Raw genomic sequence first — 19,306 nt, 5'->3', positions numbered from 1 at the left:
ATTATCTCGTCCGACGCGTAATTTTCGAGAAAATCGAGTTTGAAAATTTATCAAATGTACTCGAATCTGGCTAATTCCACACTGGACAGGAGTAAATAAATAATCGACAGCGGGTTAGTCTACGTAAGAAAATAAGTAGAAATTATAAAATGAAATATTTTCACAAGACGCTCCGTTTCCGAGAAAAATAAATTTGAAAATTTATCATACATGTGTAACAGGCCGATTCTTAACTAAACACGTTCAAACTCTGTTTTCTTCGCGATAAAGCCGTAAACAGAAGTATTTTCTTCCACACTCTTTACTTGTTCTTGACTGTAGAATTTATTTCTGCCATTATTTATTTCTGTCCAGCCTGGAATTACCCAGGTTCAAGTATATTTGACAAATTTTCAAGCTCGGTTTTCTCCAAAACAATTTTATTCTACATTCTGGTCTTATTTTGTCATAAGGAATCACATCGTGCTGTCCAGGGCTTCCTTAAATTCATTCATAATTAATTTTCACCGAAGAAAAGTAAAGATGGTCAAAACTTCTACTATCGTTACGGTTTGCACAGCTAAATATATTTGAAAATCTAAAGAATATAGATGAATCGAGCGTACCGTATTTTCATATAGCAAGAATTCGTAGCAAATTTAATTTGGAAAATAAATCTTAGCAAGATATACTCGTACAAACTCATGTCGAATTAAAATCGATTTATATTATCCGTCCAAACGTGAGACAGTAGCGACACGATTCAAATTATGCAATTTAATATAACAATTTCAGCATAGCAATCAATTTGAATACATTGTATTTCGGACATGTATTTATTATATTTCTAGATAAGAGCTTTTCGTTCGCGACGTCAACGAACAATAATTATTTCCGTATAGCGTGTATTATGTTCAGACAATACTTGACCTCGTAACAAGCAATCTTCTTGTTCTTTCGTGAAATTTTCTCCTCTTTCGAAAGGAAACGACGAGATCATGTGTGTCGTGAAATTTTCGCTCGCAAATATCGTGAAAATCTTTTCTAATAGATACTAATGGAAACCTTTTAGTTCTTTAAACACTGTCTAATGCAATGAATTCTTCTATGTTTGCAAAACGACGTATCTGTTCTTTTCCCTTTCTTTTTTTCCTCTCTGATAATAATGCTACATAGAAGGGGACTTTTACAAACAAATACGAAAACATTATTGGCTGACAGTCACTATACATGATGGAGAAATATTGTTTTTACATCTAACGCTGTCGGGCATTAACTGATACTATAAACACTGTCTTTGAACTTGAACGGAAGCATCTCGCTATCGTCTCGTGCCTGAACAAGTATTGTACACCAACTTTTATAATCGCGGTACAAACGAAGTATGGGACTCAAAATGCGCAAAATGTACAACTAAAATAGCCATTTCAATACGAAAAAATGCTTGGACAATGTGATGTAACATTGATAAAAACGTATTACAGTCGATATAGAATAGCCGGAGACATCATCATCTCGGTTACTTTCGACAGCTGTTTGCTGTCCGTAACTTCGAGTGCGTTTATCATGGTTCGATTTAGACCCTATCGGTATTGTACGTTTGTGTCTCGTATATACCTAAGCGCAACGATACACGTATCGAGTTAGCAACAATTTGTTATATCGTGAATTTAAATTTCTCGTCGTATCTTCCTCTACGAGAAGATCGCAAACGTTATTCGAAAAACGCTTTTGACTTTCCTCTCGTTTTTCGTTCAAAACGTGTCACGACTTCGTTACAATTAAAATCCGAGGTTCTAAAAATAAAAGAGGTAACAAAGAAAGTCGACATTCGTCGAGAAACTTTCATTCACCGGGAATTGGTTTTAAAGTAGTTAACCCTTTGAGAGTTAGCGGTTTCAGTCTCGCAATTTCGTCTTATTTCTTTCAGCGATTCTCCGTATTTAAAACAAAATTACTTCCAGCTCTTTGCTTCTAAAGCTTTTTTCTGCACAGTCTCCAGCAATTACTTTGATACTTTGCGATATTACTGTCCTTTCCGGTTTTCATTATTCGCATTTGCGCTACGTTCTTCCTCTGGCATATACTGCGTATAAATGCGTATACTGTTCTACCCTGCACATCATTTTCTGTCAAGTAAAATATTTCATGTCGTTTATGTCGCGTGTGATGCAGTTCGATAATTGAACTGCTGCTATTACCAACCATTATTTCTAATTATTCGTACGTATAACGGATCTCTCTCTTTCTCTCTCTCTCTCACTCACTCACTCACTCTCTTGTTCATAGGCGTATCGCTTCTTACTACGAGTTGCAAGAAGTTAAGCACGAAACAACGGTGTACACGAATAAGAAGGAAAATGGAGGTGAAAAAAGGAGCAAGACGAAGAAGCAAGAGAACGACAGTGAAAAGAAGAAGTAAAAGAAAGAGATGGAGAAGCAAAATCGGCAACTCACATTGATCGAATATCTTAAGCATCGCTTTCTTCAGCTGCATAATCGTGCGCTGAGTGTGGCGGGGCGCCTCGACGAAATGGAACAATCAGGTTCACAAGACAGCGTGGTCGTCATGTAAGAATGAGCGCTGCTCCTCTCGCACGCAACTCGTTTCTTCGACAGAGCAGTCCATCCTCCGGTCACGAAAACCGCGGTGTCCTTCAAGGAGCGACCGTGCGTCTCGCAGGACGCTCGGTCGTCCGGCAGCCCGCTATTCTCCGCCACGACCGCATCCTTGTTCCTCGATGCCTTGCGCCGCTTCCTTTTCTTTCCCCTTTACCCCTTTCTTCGTCTTTCTGTGCCGCGCGCGCGTTCTTCTCTGGAACCCGTGTGCTCGTTCCCTCTCACGATCAAGCTCTCTTCTACTCTCTACTCGGCGTTTCCCGTTCCACACGAAACAACTCTGCTATACACACGCGTTACACGCGGCTCTCTACAAAAGTTGACTATATCGCGCTCGTGCGTGCGCTTCGAACTTCGGGGAAGCACTCTCGTCCTCGTCACTTCCGGTGCGCTGGAATCCGTACGATGAATGAACTGGCTTGTGTTGTAATCGCTCCCACGTTGCGGACCGACCTCTCGGGGCAAATTTCCTTTGATAACATCCACGTGCCTCGACGGTTCGACACGCACGGAGTCTGGTCGCTGTTTCGTGACGCTGGTAAACAACCAAGCGAATAATTACTTTCTGACGATCGATATACCGATCCGATGTCGAAAACGTCGCTCGTCGGAGACGACGTTCAATCGACTCGTATACGAGCTGGAAGCCGACTGCTGCGCCTCCGATTCGCGACGTCCATCACTTCTGCATCTCGGGGAAGATCGTTAATCGTAAAGAATGTTCAACGATCTATCAAACTGTTCGTTCGAAGACGTGGCACTAATTGTTAACACGGTAGGGAAAACGAAAGAGCAACCGGTTTTCGTGAACAGCGTTCGATAGATTCAACACCCTCGAGACGAGCGCCGTATCTTCGTAGATCTAGCCAACGATATTCGACCAACTAGCTCGTTTCCAGAGCTGCCGTCATGCTCGTTCTCGCGATTACCACGTGCGCACGAAATGCGATGTAAAATACTTGGAACGATCGAAAGTCCATAAGGAATTAGCGCAGCGCGCTCTGCCCCTCGACGAACAGCTGACTTTCAAACGTATCTCGTCCAACTTCTTTTCACCCCGATCTAAAACGCTTATTCCACGTTTCCTTTCTTCTTCCTTCTTTTCTTTTCTTTTTTTTTTTTTTTTTTTTTGGCTACGTCAAACAAGGATACACGAAGTGTACGCCCTGTCTTTGACAACCCAAGTCTTTCAGTCGATTTCAGCTGGTTCTCTCTTTGTTCGACGAGCTGCGACTTAACCTTATCGTTTTGGTACACGCACTGTTCCAACAGAGAAATCGAGCAATCTTTTCGTCGACTTCGTTGACTATTTCAAAAGCGAGACAATTTCAATCGCAATTTTTAACGGTAGTAAAATTCGCAGTTTCGAGCAAACGATTTTCTTTCTATCGAATTCTGCGAGTTGTCGCGAATCGAAACGTTGCACGGAGCACTTGCCGATCATGAGCGGGCGCACATGGCGTACACGACGACGGTGCACGCGCGCAGCTTGTTTACTTTCTCACTTTTGTGTCACCAGACTTTGATCCCAATTCGAACGTCAGCCGTTTTCTTACGCCTGTCGATTCAATTTTCACCGCTGTACGAAACGCGTTCGGGTCCGACGCGATGAGAATTTCGCAACACGGCGAGGTTGTTTTCGTTGCGCGCTGAATTTGACGTTCTGCCGTTCACGGCAACGCGTTCGCGCTCCGACGACGGGCCAGGCTCGTCAAAACCGCGATTCTCTTTTGCCGAACTTCACACTCGGACGAATCGACTCTTTCGAACACTGATCAGCGTGTGCGATGGAAAAATGAATTCCGTACGAGGCAAACCACTCTCGGACTTGCACGAGCGAGAAACAAAAAGCCGGCCGTTACTGACGGAAGACGTTTCTTTTTCTCCTCTTTCGTTGCGTTATGAATAACGCGCGTGACGCGCAAATCGCACGTAATGCCTCCTGCGCGAGTTTAACCGCGACTGCCGAGTCGAAGCGAATCGAGTCAGTCACGGTCTCGAGAGCCGAACAACCTAGAGAGAGGGAGACCTGGATGGATAGAGAGAGAGAAAGAGAGAGGGGAGAGAGGAGCGCGTATAACCGACTGTGATAGGCGGTTAAAAAGAGAGAGAAAATCGGGAGTAAGAGTGGGGGAGAGAAAGAGGCCGCGACAATTGTGTCAAAACGATTGACAGAGACGGTTCCAGAGGGCATCGAGGGAAAGAGGAGAGAAAACACGCAAGTAAGAAAGAAGAAGGGAAGATGGAAAAATTGGTAGCAAGCGAAAAGAAAGGATGACCGATTTTGAAAGTTATAGAAAATTGAGGGATTCGAAGCAAACGTGTATATAATACGAAATCTAGTATTAGGTCAGTGGCGCTATGAAAACGTAGCGCTCTTTTTATCGTCCGTTTCTTTTTAATCAAAATTCTTGAAAGAAAAGCGTATGGGAGAAATATAGGAGCGACGACCAAGGAAAATAAAAACGCGAGTAATTCGTTCTTCGATCGAATTAACGCGTTTCTATTTATTTACTAGCGTTAGATTCAGTTTCTTCGAGATTCTTGCGAGCAATTGCAAATACATGGCGAACGGTGCGAGCTAACATATCTATAGCAATTACGAAACATGTCAATTTGCAAACTGATTATCGCCGATAAACAAGAGTATATAGGATAAACAAAAGACAGGAGATTAACGATACAGAAACCTTTAATCCTTCAACGTGCGAGAGTCGATGTCCGAGAAAATGGCAAAAAATCAAAAGCGGCAGAAAAAATTGCGATTTCAAATTGCGGAAATTTACCGCGTTTTAGCGCCGTTGTTCTACTATGTACGTAGGGGAAAAGTGTTTTCGCGCGAGAAATTTATTGATTACGGATAATACGAGCTTTCCAGTTGCAACAACCGGAAGCTTGTCTATCTTTGAAAATCCAGCTGCCGATAAAATTGCAAAGTGCACTGGCGTCACCAAAGCAAAAGAGAACGATGGCTTCGAAGACAGGCGACCAGATAAAAAATTGTTATCTATTCCGTTGGTCGACGTGTTGTGCTTACATCGGCTTTCGTCTGATAACCGCGCGCACGTTCATCTATTTACATAAGTAGTGGCTTAATAAGTGGCTGGTATGAAAGGAGAGGAATCGAAGGTGGAGAGAAGAGAGAACTTTATGCAGATTATACTTGTTTCTTGTTTTACCACGAATACGCGAAAAGCCGATGAATTTTTCGACCGCTTTTCTTTGACGCTTTTTCGAGCGAATGATTAACTTCGCGAAGACGATCCTGCTTATCTCGTGATACGCGAAAGACGAGATCACCAGTGTGAGAATTTGTATACGTACTTCGTGCCGGTACAATTAAATTTGTTCGCCGCCAGGCGTTTCGTTACGCTGCGGTTGCGTAAACGAAAATAAATTATTACGATGAAAAATGCAATTTATAATCTGGTTACATATACGTAGAGTGACTTTATGTATTGGAAATACAGACCAGTTTCGCTAACGATATCTAATTAGGCTCGCCGGCGTTTGAAGGCAAATATTAGACAGCAGTTTTAACGAAGCAAGTGCAATAAACTTTATAAAATTAACGACCAACGTGTCAACCAATTCACACGTGGTTTCGTGTATACTTTGTGAAAGAAAGCTTGTAGGTATATGTTTTACAAGTAAATATTTTTTTGCGCCAGGTATCTTTCTGCTTTTCCGCCTTCCTCCTCCCACACTCGAACAAACTGCTTTAAACTCTGCTGCTTTACGTTGGCGAGTTATTAATTAAACACTTGCTTACGCCTGACGAAATAAATACGATGGTGTATAAAGGTTGAGCAGAGCATTGAGTTTTCAATGAACTCTGCCTAACAATCTTTCCATCGCGCCACCGTAGGCCGAAATAACGTCACAGCGATTAGTCATCGCCGAGTGTTTTCACGTCAAAAAAGTTGCGATACTTTTCTATTTTTCCTATTTCGACCGTTTAATGTGTTAAACAAGAAGCTGACGAGTCCGTAGTTAGACTGATCTATTTGAATTAATGAATGTTAACCGCGGTAAAATTACACGTGAAATCGAATCAAATCTTAGACAGTTTTAAGAATTAATTAATTTCAGACTTCTCGGAGCTATTGGCAATTTCTTACAATTTATAACGGAACGAAGTCTACGTGGTGATACCGCGTTATTTGCACAAAGTATTTGCTTTTGTCTTCCTTTTTACTCGACAAATACGAGAGATCGATGTTTCTTGCCCTAGAATAATGACTTTCTAAACATGACAGTATACTTGCTGATATAGAATTAAATTCCATTGAAGATATTTTATTACCTAAATCAAAATTGTTACAGCTCGTGAAATATTTAAGAACAATTGCGCTATGAAAATCGGATCTACCATAATTTATAAAGATTTGTCGTAATAATTCCCTTTTCGATTAAACATCTACGTTGTATCTTTTGTTGTTAAAATGTGGTTGTTCAAAAAAACGTATAAATAGAAGCGAAGATTTAATAATACCAAATTCGTATACTGTTTATAAATCCTGTGGTAAATAAATGTTTATTAATAGAATAGGAATGAACGTAAGTAATCGTCGTTGGACGGTGCACTGGGAATTTAACGAAGAATACTTCGCGTGAACCTGCAGGAATCGTTTAATTAACTCAGTTTCGAGTTCTGTTTCATTACATGGTGGTCGAAAAATTTCTAACTATACGTGGCGCAAAATTTGTAAGAGATAAGAGAAGAAAATGGAAGTTCAATGTTCATATTATTGTTATCTTGCGCGCATTATAATCCCATATTTTTACATGCCTTAAATAACGTCTGCTCAATAAAATAATTATCATTATCAAAATGTTTCGCCCGCTTTGATATTTTCTCACTCGGTATATACGTACGTACATATTATAGAAAGAGAACAAATGTTTTGGGCGACCATTTTTTGCATCGAGTGAACTTCGCTAGTCGTAAGAGCAAAAAAAAAACCTGAAACATATGGTAGCTTGAAGAAGATGAATGATGAGAACGAACGGAAGAAGGAAAAGCGCAGAGGGACTCGTGATATCGTCCACACGCGTGAACCTGTACGCTTTCATTCAAAGAATAAAATAGAAAAAGAGGAGAAATAATAAAATGCGTGCCGAAAAAGAACGAGAAAGAGAACAAGAGCGCAAGACAGAGGAAAAGAGAGAGAGAGAGAGAGAGAGCGAGAAGAGATGGAAGGGAAGGAGAAGCGAAGAAAGAAAACGACAGCTAAGTTGTTGGCTGTTCCGTCACGTTTTCACGCGGTAAGCACACGACGCACGCGCGCGAGCGCCAGCATAAGCACAAGCGCAAGCGCGAACGCGAATGCGAGCGTGCGAGTATTACCAAGGGGTCTTCGCGTACCTACACGACTTTCCTCGATTATGCAACTGATGAGCTAGAGCCAGCTATTTCGGACTACCGTGCTGATACCGCTGATTATACGTGGGTCATATAGATCCCCTCTACCTTTCTTTCGATCTTCTCACTTGTCGTCGGTGAAACTTTCTTTTCCTCGCGTTAATATTTCAAATCCTACAACAGGATATCATTAGGCGAGTTTATTAAACGTTACGTTGCGTGCAACAGCTGCTAGAACGAGACGAGTCATCAGCTCTTGATCCGATGGAATCGAAAGTGTTGATAGATACTACGCAGATGATAAATTTCGATAGCTGTCGGTCTTGCGAACGCGCGTTAACGAGCTAACGCCGTTTTAATGAAAGCCTGTTGAAGCGTACGATTTTCTGACTGCGCATGAAAAGACTGGTTAAAATAGAACGGACAACGAAATCAGAAAGTAATTCGAAAATCTGAAGAACGACGAAGGAATTGCAATTACACAATCTATTAGGAAATTCCCGCGGATGTCGCCGCTTTTGACGACTGAACTAATGAAAAACGGCTGGAAGCGCGGGCGTGTCCGGTCGTACTAGCACTGAAATGTCGGCTGGAGATCGGGGATTACCTCATGTTTCAGGAAACGTTGCATTAACCTCTTGTCTCCCTCTTTTCTACTCGACTACACCAAGTACAAGAAAAAAAGTCGTCAAACGTGTCTACGATTCTTCGAAGCACCTGTCCTATTCGAACGTATAGTAGTATTCAACGTATTTTAATTATAGTAGGTCCAGCTTCCTTTTGCTCCGCAAAAGTCTGGCCCGCGAGAGCTAAGTTACATGTAACGCAGATTTAATAGGATCATTGCATAATTAATACGCACAATCTTTTCAGCGAGAAATATCTCGAACGAACGCGTAAACGAGTCACAAAGTTCCTGGAAAACTGTGATTACACATATATAATATAAGTTGAGATAAGTAAGCAGGCGGATTCTTACCGCGAAATCACGTTTCAAATTTTATGCCAATAGAAATATAAACGTGGAAGAGATTCCGCGAAAAATCTATGCTGCTGTCTCTATTCTTGGATGCGATCCAAGAATGACTTCGTCATGATCTTTTTAAGAAAATTTAAAAATTCTATTACATGTCTTAAGGAAATATCACCCACGTCCCATTTGCAATTCGTATTAGAAATTTGATCTTCATGGGCTGATTATTCTTGCTACGATTATACCGGAGGAGCTCTGCGTTTTAGAGCTGAAACGAAGCTTCTTAACGGAACATTATCAAGCATTGTCCTTTTGCTGGGAAAGATCTTTCATTCGCGAGCTAACGATTTATAAAAGAAACGCGATACAAACAGTTGTAAAAGACATAGTTAACATCGAAATTATCGATATGTAAAAATTATTTAACGGGAAACGTGTCTCGTAAAAGTTGCAACATCGATATTCAAGGAAGCAAGAATGATATCCCTAAAGCGGATATTGTAACATGTTCAGATAAGGACATTGTAGGCTTCGGAGAAACATTGCGATGTCTGACAATGAGAAATGAATGAATGTTCCGGCAAAGTAAAAGCGTTTCGTTTGAAAGATAAATTTCATCGTGGCGCGGAGTCTGACGAATACGCGATTTCAAGATCCATCTGGCGTGCTCGCTATTACTCGACATGACCAAAGAGGAGGAACGAAAGGAAGAAGATTTCTCTTCTGAAGTCGCGCGTGTCACGACCGTTACCTCACGACGACCGGCAGTTACAACTCTCTAATCGGCCGGGTACTCGTTAAGGAATTCTCTTAGCAGCGATCTCGTAATTAACCCGTGCATCGTTTTCTCCTCCTCTTACTGCTAAGCTTGCATTTTCGTGTCACAGTCTTAAGTAACATTCCCATTTTACACTTCTATGGTGTGTACAAATAAATTTCTTTCCTGATAACGCAATACGACCATTCGTTCTTTCCCGTATTTCAAAGAAAAGAAAAAGAAAACAATAAATAAACAAATAAATAAAATCGTGACAATTTTTGATCAAGGTTTTAACGCATTCTATTACTGCGATATAAAGCGCCTGTTAACCTTCAGCAAAGCTGGTTTGGATTGTTAAAAGCTTTTTAAATGGTGGAAAAAGAACGCGAAAGAAAGCAAAGTATCGTATAAACACTAAATTGATAAAATTTAGTGGATCAAAAAAGGGAAAACAAATGATAATGGTAGTTTTATCAAAAGGCCATAGAAAGTGGTCAAATTAGATAGAAAAATATATCACTTGCGTTAATGACTTTTTTTTATTTAACAGATATAACGGTGTATGACGCAAAAATAATTACTCATAACTAGCGAAGCCTAGATTAATCTAATCTAATATTAATTTCTTATACTAAAAATTGTCTGTATGATGAATGTTACAATATATCAAACGAATCAATGAAGAATCGAAGAAAAACTAATTGAGTTTTGTACCACTTGTTACACTACTTTTTGTATCAGTCGAACATAATTTATCATTCTGTACAATTATTAACGCTAATTGGGGCTCGCTATGCATAATGATATTACGAGACCTACGTTAATAAAACTTCGATATATTTGAAATTTTCAAAGTTAATTTGTAGTTTGCACAAAATGTATGCATATCCAATAAGGGACGAAAATCTCTACTATATTCTAACATTTTAATTACATTTAATATATGCTACATAATTCGATATGCTATGCGGTGTTCGCGATGCCTAAGAAGTTCGACCATATAAATAAATCCGCGTATATATGTATACAGATAAGGCAGTGTTTAGAATATTTAATCATTACGATATGATTAAAAATATACCATTACATATAAATAATTATCACCCTGTGTTATATCAATCTTACGTCCATTTGACAAAATTACAGAAATATTAGTTGAATATGTTTATCGATTGCAATTACATATTATAATTAAACGAATAAAATATATAGCGTCTTTGAAAAGTTACTTTATATCGGAGTGCTTTATGTACATATATTTTATTAGTACAAAAATAAATTATAAAAAATATAAATAGTTTATGCATTTAGGATATTTTAATAACACCAGTTTTTGCGATATATTGATTGTTATACGAATGTATTTTTATAAAATATATATATCACATTCGTATAACAATCAATATATCGCAAAAACTAGTTTCATTAATATATCTTAAACACGCAAACTATTTATATTTTTTATAATTTACTTTTGTATCAATTACACATATAGTATTTAGCCATCGTAACAGATACATTTTAGAATTCATTTAAATGCACGCTACATATAAGGACGCTTGACAAGGAAAAAATGTACTGTCCTGTTTTAATTAATATCCTTTTGAACGTGTCCCCTGCATGGACAATTTGCAAAGTAATAGGAACAATTGCAACGATGAAAGGATATAGCTGTTTTCCGGGATAGATATAAACTCTTTAATTCAAAGAATTTCTTGGTCAGAATTTCGTTTCATAATCTCGACGGTTGGCTTTCAACGAGATCCTTCCTTCCTTTGTCGACTTTGATCCTCGCAGCTGCGCTTCTTCGAGCAGAAAACGCTCGAACGGATATGTCAATTAGGACGCCACTAATTCCCGGAGGTTGTGACCTTCCTCTCTCGGCCCACGTACGGGCCAAAGTAATAACATAACTTGTTTGGAACACGAGATATATCATAAGACAGGATCGGCAGAAAGAGAGAGGGTAAAAGATCGGTCTGAAAGCGTGCCTCGAACCACGTTGCCATTGGCATTGACAAGCGTGTCAATGCCGCGGGAACGCTTGCCTCGATTTTCTGTCGCTGCTAGCTCCAACAAGGTCACGGTAGTTTCTTCGTATCATGATCGAAAGGTCATCTGTCATTTTTCATTCGTTTCGCTCGAACTTTTCGGATTGTCATATGTTGTGTTATACTTACATTAATCATATTATATTTGTACGTATTTGCTCCAAGAGTCGATCCTTTCGTGTTTACCTTCGTTCATTTTGCTCGTGTTACAACGCGAGATTGTCACATTTTTCGTTTTGTGCATAAGCAAGTTTGTATATAAAATATACGTATGCGTATTCATTCATGTAGTATGTACATTAATTTTTGATTCCATGTAGAGGAGTATGTTTAAACACATATGTGTATAAATATTTCTACGCAGAAATAAAATATTTACAATTGCACGCAAAAGTGTTCGTGCACTTGGCGATGTCATTTATGAACATATCGTCTTTGTTATACGACACATTTTGAAATTGTATTGGCACCATAATGACGTCCAACTGGCATGATTATATATATTGATAAAATTTTTAACGACTTTGGAGATGTATACACGAGTTACAAGATATTTTTTTTTTTTTTGTCTTTATTTTATTATAATAATTTTGAGTACTTGTCACATCCGGTAAATTTCTGTAGCAGATTTGGAAAGTGTACCACGTAGCTTTTTTTCTCAGCAGAAAGCAGTCGTGCAGAGAATTTATATCAACGTTCTGTCATTACGGAAAAGGGTCCTTTGGATGTTTTCTATGGAGTTTTCTGGGTAGATTAACCGTGTAGAGATTCTTGTCTGTTATTGTGAAAATACATTAGTCTGGTATTATATTTCCTTAGGTGGGTTATTTCTTCCGCTATCGTTGGAATTTCTTCCTAAATTTGTTGTCGTGTACGTGTCACAGTGTGTCAACTATTATTCCAAGCGCTATGGACACGAGATATTTGATACAAATGTATTCAAAAAATATATTTTACGTAGACTACAAAATCATTTAAACATGCAGTCATCCATAATATTAATAAGTCCCAGTATCGAATGAGATCATCCTTAACGCTTATTTATGTTCAAAGTGACTATTCGTATTCATACTATTCATACGTATACCATTAGTATACATTAGTGTATTAATTTTTTGCCAGATAGTTTGTGATAATCATACCTTGCAATTTCTATGTAGATTTTCAGCTTCGATTCAAATTTCTCCGATGTTATCGTGGCACTATAGCACCTTACTATAGCGTTAATAAAATTTCAAAATGTTTTATATAGCACACACGATATACGCACGTAAGTAAAAGTTTTCTATACAAAGTGTACGAATAGTCTCGCAAGCCACTGTATATAATATTCGTCAATAGGACTGATCTCCCAAAAATTGTCGTTCCAACCAGTCCTTGCAATTTCTTCGAATTACTACAGACAACTATGGAATTCGATATCGAGAAAAATTCGATATAATCTTTGAATAAATAATATCTAGGTTTCTGAACAATGAATGTTGATGCAATGTCCGAATCTTCAACGTTTCTAGTTCAAACAATCCTGCTTTTATTAATACGGTGCAATCTGTTCCGAATTGTTTCGTACACGTTCCAGTTCTTCGATGTAGATCAGAAACGTGGAAACGTTGCAACAAAGCGCAACGTACATACCTATTATTAAACACACGATCGAAAACCGAAGCACGGCAAGTTACGTGATTTAATAAACTTCGTGAAAGTTTAAAGTTTAAAAGTCGTAAACAATTGCTTTATTTATTTTTGTAACTAGAAATCGTTGCACACTATTAAAATAAATGATTTAGTCTCGGTATAATGCTATGGAAGTCTTGCAATTTAGGATCAGTAAATTAAAAGGAAAGATATATCGTTAAAACGACGATGCATTGTTATTAACTTTGTAAAGAAAATTATACGTGAAATCTTAAATTATTATTTCTTTATTATTTTTTAAATACCATTTTGTACTTTATAGAAATGATTAAAATTGTCGTTATATCTTTCTAGTATTTTCTTAATACATCCCTTCAAAAAATATATACCTACATTCCTCGTTTCTTTAAAAATAAACTCCTTCTATGCTATACCTAATGACATAATTATTCCGTACTGCAAATATACGTATAGTTTCTCACTATAGCGTTGTACCTATACTCTATGTATCTTATCTATCGCCTATCGTAACATATATTTTGCTAGTTATTGAAATATTTATGTTGCATATTAACCGTATGGTTTTTAATACTCTACTAAACTACTATACTAAACTACTATACTACTAAAGCGTCGATATAAACCATGTTTCGAAAAAATACAAATGAAATATATAGCTTTTTGAAGAACAATTATACGATATATATTGATTGTAGCCCACATTATATTCGCAATAATTCTGATTAAAACGAAGCACGTAATTAACGAACGTGTGCAAATGAAAGCCGTATTGCAAAATTATTATTATTGCAAAATCTATCATTAAGATATACGAAACGTACGATCAGTTGTATGCTCCAATCCCAAAAGACCTCTGAGAGTTTGTGAATTAACTGGCCAGGGTCAATAAGTGGGGGTCAAACGAGCATGGCTCGTATCAAATTAGCCGGTCGCGGAGAAATTAACCCCTGGGCCAATTGCATGCTTCGCGGCCGCAGCCCTGTCAAATGCGCTACGAGGACGAGCAACCAATCGCTGCAACGTTACATTAATCGCCAACGTTGTCTCTTTTTTTCAATCGTATCTTTAAACTCGTGCAAAAGCTGTTCGAACGACACAAGAAACCGTCGTGCTTTACTTTTTAGAAATTTTTATTGCGCAACGGTACAACAAAAGTTACCTTTTTTTTTTCCAGACGATACTGTTTTACGTAACTGCGTATTATTTAATATGTTTACAATCTAAATGTATTCTTTATCATGCTTGAACTCTTTACGAACGCGTACATCATTATTACATGTTCTCTTTGTCATTTATGCATTCAATCAACTGCTATATTCAGTTTATCGTCGCTGGATGGTACTACAGATTGGACGTAAGAAACTGCCACCAAAGAGGAACAAACATCAAGAAGACAAATTTATTCTAATAATAGCAATACTCGGTCTAAGTAACCGGTAATATAGAAAATCGCATTTTCCCTGATTAAGTATCGATTAAATAATTCCTTATCGCGCCATATAATATTCCAAACGAGTTCTTTGTCGCAATTTGAACAATTTGAAATGTTAATCTGCCCTGTTTCATCGTCGTCGTCGGTTCTTTCGTCGTAATTTTCTTGGCATTTTTATTCGTTACTACGACTAAGAGTTAAGATAGACTCTCCTCGACTAACAGTAACAACTTGGAACCAGCAGCTCGCAATAATTGCACTTTCGCAAGAAACCAAGCAGGTGATGCGAATGTTCTCTTGGCATTTAGTTTTGCCGTTAAGCACGGATGTGAGATGAAAACGCGAGTAGGAAATAATACGCGTACACATATGGACTTACCGGGCTTCCTGCGCGAGCTCCAAAGCACAGGAGGATGCGCGGAGGCGGCGACGGCAGCGGAGGGGTTACCGGCGGAGGCAGCCAGCTTGACTGCGTTCCGCGTACCTAAAACAAAATCAAAACAACGTTCATAACCGTGTGCGGTTAAGCCCTCGATTCGATATATATTTTTTCTCTTTTTTTTTTTTTAATTTATTTATCATAGGAAAGTGTGTCGCGCGGTTGCTCGAATAGTAAAACACGGCAAAGCGTAATTTTCTCCTTTCTTCGCGTTTTCTTTTTTCCGTTCAAGGAAGAAACGAAACACATACAAACATATACATACATATATACATACGGTGGAACCTTCGAATTAATAAAGAGAAAAGAAGGGAAGCTTTCGAATGGGAAGAATGTTTTGTTCCGAATCGTAATTATTTCGTGTTGATAAATTATTTTACCGTTGAATAATGCAGTGATCTTTTTACTCCGCGTCTCTTTCAACATTTATCTAAAAATTCTACAAATATCGTAAACGTTTCAATGCGTCTTTACGGTTGTGTCGCTTGGGACGCATTTCCCGTTTCACTGCGATAGTTAACGTAATACATTTTGTTTTCCAGCTGATTCCAATATTCGTACAACAAAACATTTTGATCGAACGTTGGAATGTGTTAGTAATAGATGTTCGGATAATGAAGATTTCGCTGTACCTGTAACGTTAATACGTATTAGGTGTCGTTAACTATAGCGATTTGTAAGATTGTCCGATGTTTGTGGTTATGCTACAATGTGCACTAACGGGGTCTAGGTGAAACTACGATGAGGTTTTCTGTTCAGAAAGGTTGAAAGATTTTTATTGAACCATGCTTCTGGTGATGTTGATATGTACAAACTGATGTTAAATATATGTGGGTATATGTATACATAATCCTACGACGCGTGAGAGTATGGACGTTACTGGTGGATCTTCAAATGTGGCGGAACCGGGCAAAAATTATTGCTGCGGAAGTATACCATCCGTAAAATGATATTTTGATCGACGTAATGGTGCTTTTATGGTTTGGACGTGAAAGGTCGCCGTCGGAAAATAACCGTGAATTTTCCGAACTCACGGCGTTAGTGTGCGGCAATTAACCGAGAACAGAGCACAATGAAAACGAATGAACGAAACGTTGATTTTATCCATCTTGAACTATCTCGCACTGGTGAATAAAGAAAATAATTGGCAAGCACGGTGTACGTATTATACGTCGTATTGAATTCAGAAAATATCGGAGAATTTATCGCCCGTACGAGTATAGATATTTTTTTAATAAATTAGGGTATCGCTCGATTTAGATATATTTCCCTCTTTTTGTGTTATGAAAATTGATATGACAGAGACAAAAGAGTGTACCCCCAGCCTTCAACAAACGTGCATTTATCATTTTTGATAATGAAACATAACACGAGCCAGTGTGTCGGATTACTTCGTCTTACATTCGCTTTAATAAGCTTTATTGACGATTCTTGTAACGACGATAATCTGACGATGTCTGAAATAAGCGGTTCGTCGTTTTTGTTTCTAACGATATAACAAGATCGTTTTACTTCATAAACAAATTTCCCTATCCTCTTGCTTTTATCTTTAAGGGCCTGCGGTGTTGCGTTATAAGCGTTACAAGCGTTAAAATTATATGCTAATGCAATGGAAATTGAACGACTCGCTTTAAGAATTAATCAATATTACACCACCGATACATCGAAGATAAGTGCAGTGCTCTCCTGTAGTTGTACATAGAGCACTGGAATATCCGAAGAAAAATTATTTGCGACTCTCTATGCCAATAAATTATATTCAATCTTTTAACATTTTCATCTAGAACAATCGTTTAACGTAACATAGTTAAATTTATGGATCGAGTTAATTTTGTAAATGATATAATAAAACTCAACAATAAAATCAACTCTGTATCCCACTGCTAATATTTCAGTGTAAAAATTAAGGAAAGTGTATCTACAAAACTAATGGCAATACGTAAGAAGGATTGGAATCGACTTATTTGCGGGATAAGCAACACAAAGAATCAATGCCTTTAGTATCGTTGATAGGATTTAAAGCACCGAGCTAATTAATACACGCGTAATTTTCACTTCAGATTTTGTACCGCTATTAAGATGTTAGAATGCACGATACATGTAAATTAATTGGCGAATCAGAATCGGTACAAGATTTTCATTTGGTAACCGAATGAATTATAGCTTTGAAATATGTAGGTATATTATAGGTCAAATGCATAATCGTTTATTTAGTCCGGCAAATGGTTCTGTAAATGACATTTATCGTTAATATAAAAGTGATTGTTATCTAGATACAAACAAATGTAACTCTTTGAAAATGAACGAATACAGCAGCCATAAATATAACATATTTCGTCGAGGGTCGATAAGCAGTAACAATATATAATATAGATAAGAGACGTGCTACGATTATGTACAGAGAATCGATACAGACAATTAATTATATTAAAATAAATTATAGCTGATAAAATCATCGTATTGATTTTCTCCTGTGGCAAGTTCAAAATATTATAAAATTAATGATGTACATTTACAATCATGAAATATACTAATGATATAAGATACAATAATTTACAACGATTTGTATTAAAATTATAATCTTTATCTCGAAGCTCACATCCTCAAAGTTTCCCTAAAAAATACTTATAATTCATAGTGAAATTGCTAATATGTTTAGGTGCTTTTGCCTCCTTAGAAGATTACCACCTATTGTTTATTAAATAATAGATACGAGATCCGATTCATTTAATAATTTTAGAAATACACATGAGCCGCATATTTACAACGTCGATTAATTGTATAAAACAAAAAGCAGAGAAAATTGATGAAATAAGCGATAACACGAGATAGGCGATCGATTTATCCTTAAAGTTTAAAAAATTTCAAAATCTGAAATTGACCTTGGCCTGCGAATGGCTCGTAGCTAGATACAGACCAATAGAAGCACAAAACCGACTTGAACAAAAATTAAGGGCGGCTTCCTAAAGTCTTCTTTGTCAGCGGCTAATTAACAGATATTTCTCCCTTTGTTTTTAAATGCATTTCAAAATCGTAACCTGTCTCACGCCTGATTCGTAGAAATACCTCACCATAACGAGAAATAACGCGGAAGTTGGGAAACGAGCATCGCAGGAAATTACACACAAAACAGCTAATGAACATCGAACTTGACGAGAAGATGACTTACGAAAACAGTGAACGCTATCGTCGTTTTCAGGACTCGATGCGGAGGTATAGCTGCAGGTGCAAATGCAGAAGAGTTTCCTCCTGGTGTCGTGATTGGTGTCGCGATTCGTCTCGCAACGACCCTGCCGATCGAGTGCCATAGCGATCGGCAACACACCGCGTCGCAGCACGTTTGCCAAGTCGAGGCGAGGCGAAGCGAGTGGAGCCGAGTCGAGTGAAAGAAAGAGGGTGGAAGTAGGTAGACTAGCGAGAAAGGAGGTGGAGCTGTCAGGCGAATTCTCTCTACTCATACGAGGATTCGGTATTAGCAAGTGGAAAGGAAGAGCGGACGTGCGTGTTTCGATACGATTTCTCATCGAGTCATCCTCCTACATCCACCAACTTGCTGTCCCTACGCGCGATATCGATACGGGGCTAGGAGGTACCACTCGAATTCGAATTCACAACGGGGTTCATCGCCGTGGCAAGACGTACACCTCTTCGTGCCTAACACAATCATTAAGAAACGCGAACGTTAATTAAACGCCCTGTGATTACTAGGCCCAGTTGCGGAGCTCATCAAGCTAATGGCCGCTATTATAATTACGTCGGTGCTTAGACGAAATGCTATTTTTGGCGTCGTTCGTGCGCAGCTTGCCGATACTGGCTGGGAAAGCGACACGACAAATTATTTCCGATTACGAAGAAGTAGCAGATGGGAGTCTAAATGCGTCCTCGGAGCATTGGCTGATGTATCCGTTTCCGTGACAGTAGGAGACTTCCAAAAGTTTCACTGCGTCGAACAGAGTAGAATATCATACGTCGAAGTTCGAAGGATGACCCAATTAAATCTTATCGCATGTAACTTTCTTTCACAGAGTTTAG

At 38.4% G+C, this 19,306-nt stretch overlaps 1 protein-coding gene across 11 annotated transcripts in view; it reads right to left on the bottom strand.

Annotated features, from left to right (window-relative positions):
* The window catches only part of LOC139986771 (dual 3',5'-cyclic-AMP and -GMP phosphodiesterase 11), a 139,648-nt gene that overhangs the window by 59,445 nt on the left and 60,897 nt on the right, over positions 1-19,306 (bottom strand). For 5 of the 11 annotated variants that reach the window (XM_072002360.1, XM_072002363.1, XM_072002357.1 and 2 more), the window contains one exon: positions 15,215-15,319. Coding sequence is in view for 5 of the 11 variants with exons in the window: in XM_072002357.1 (XP_071858458.1) it covers positions 15,215-15,319 (105 nt within the window). In the remaining 6 variants the exon portion in view is untranslated. Of the gene's footprint in view, positions 1-2,436; positions 4,789-15,214; positions 15,320-18,443; positions 18,598-19,306 lie in introns of those variants that run through there. The other 6 variants (XR_011799712.1, XR_011799711.1, XM_072002355.1 and 3 more) reach the window with 3 other exon arrangements.

This window comes from Bombus fervidus, chromosome 4 (genome assembly GCF_041682495.2).
Source record: "Bombus fervidus isolate BK054 chromosome 4, iyBomFerv1, whole genome shotgun sequence".
Lineage (NCBI taxonomy): Eukaryota > Metazoa > Arthropoda > Insecta > Hymenoptera > Apidae > Bombus > Bombus fervidus.
This window is presented reverse-complemented; position numbering and strand designations above follow the sequence as displayed.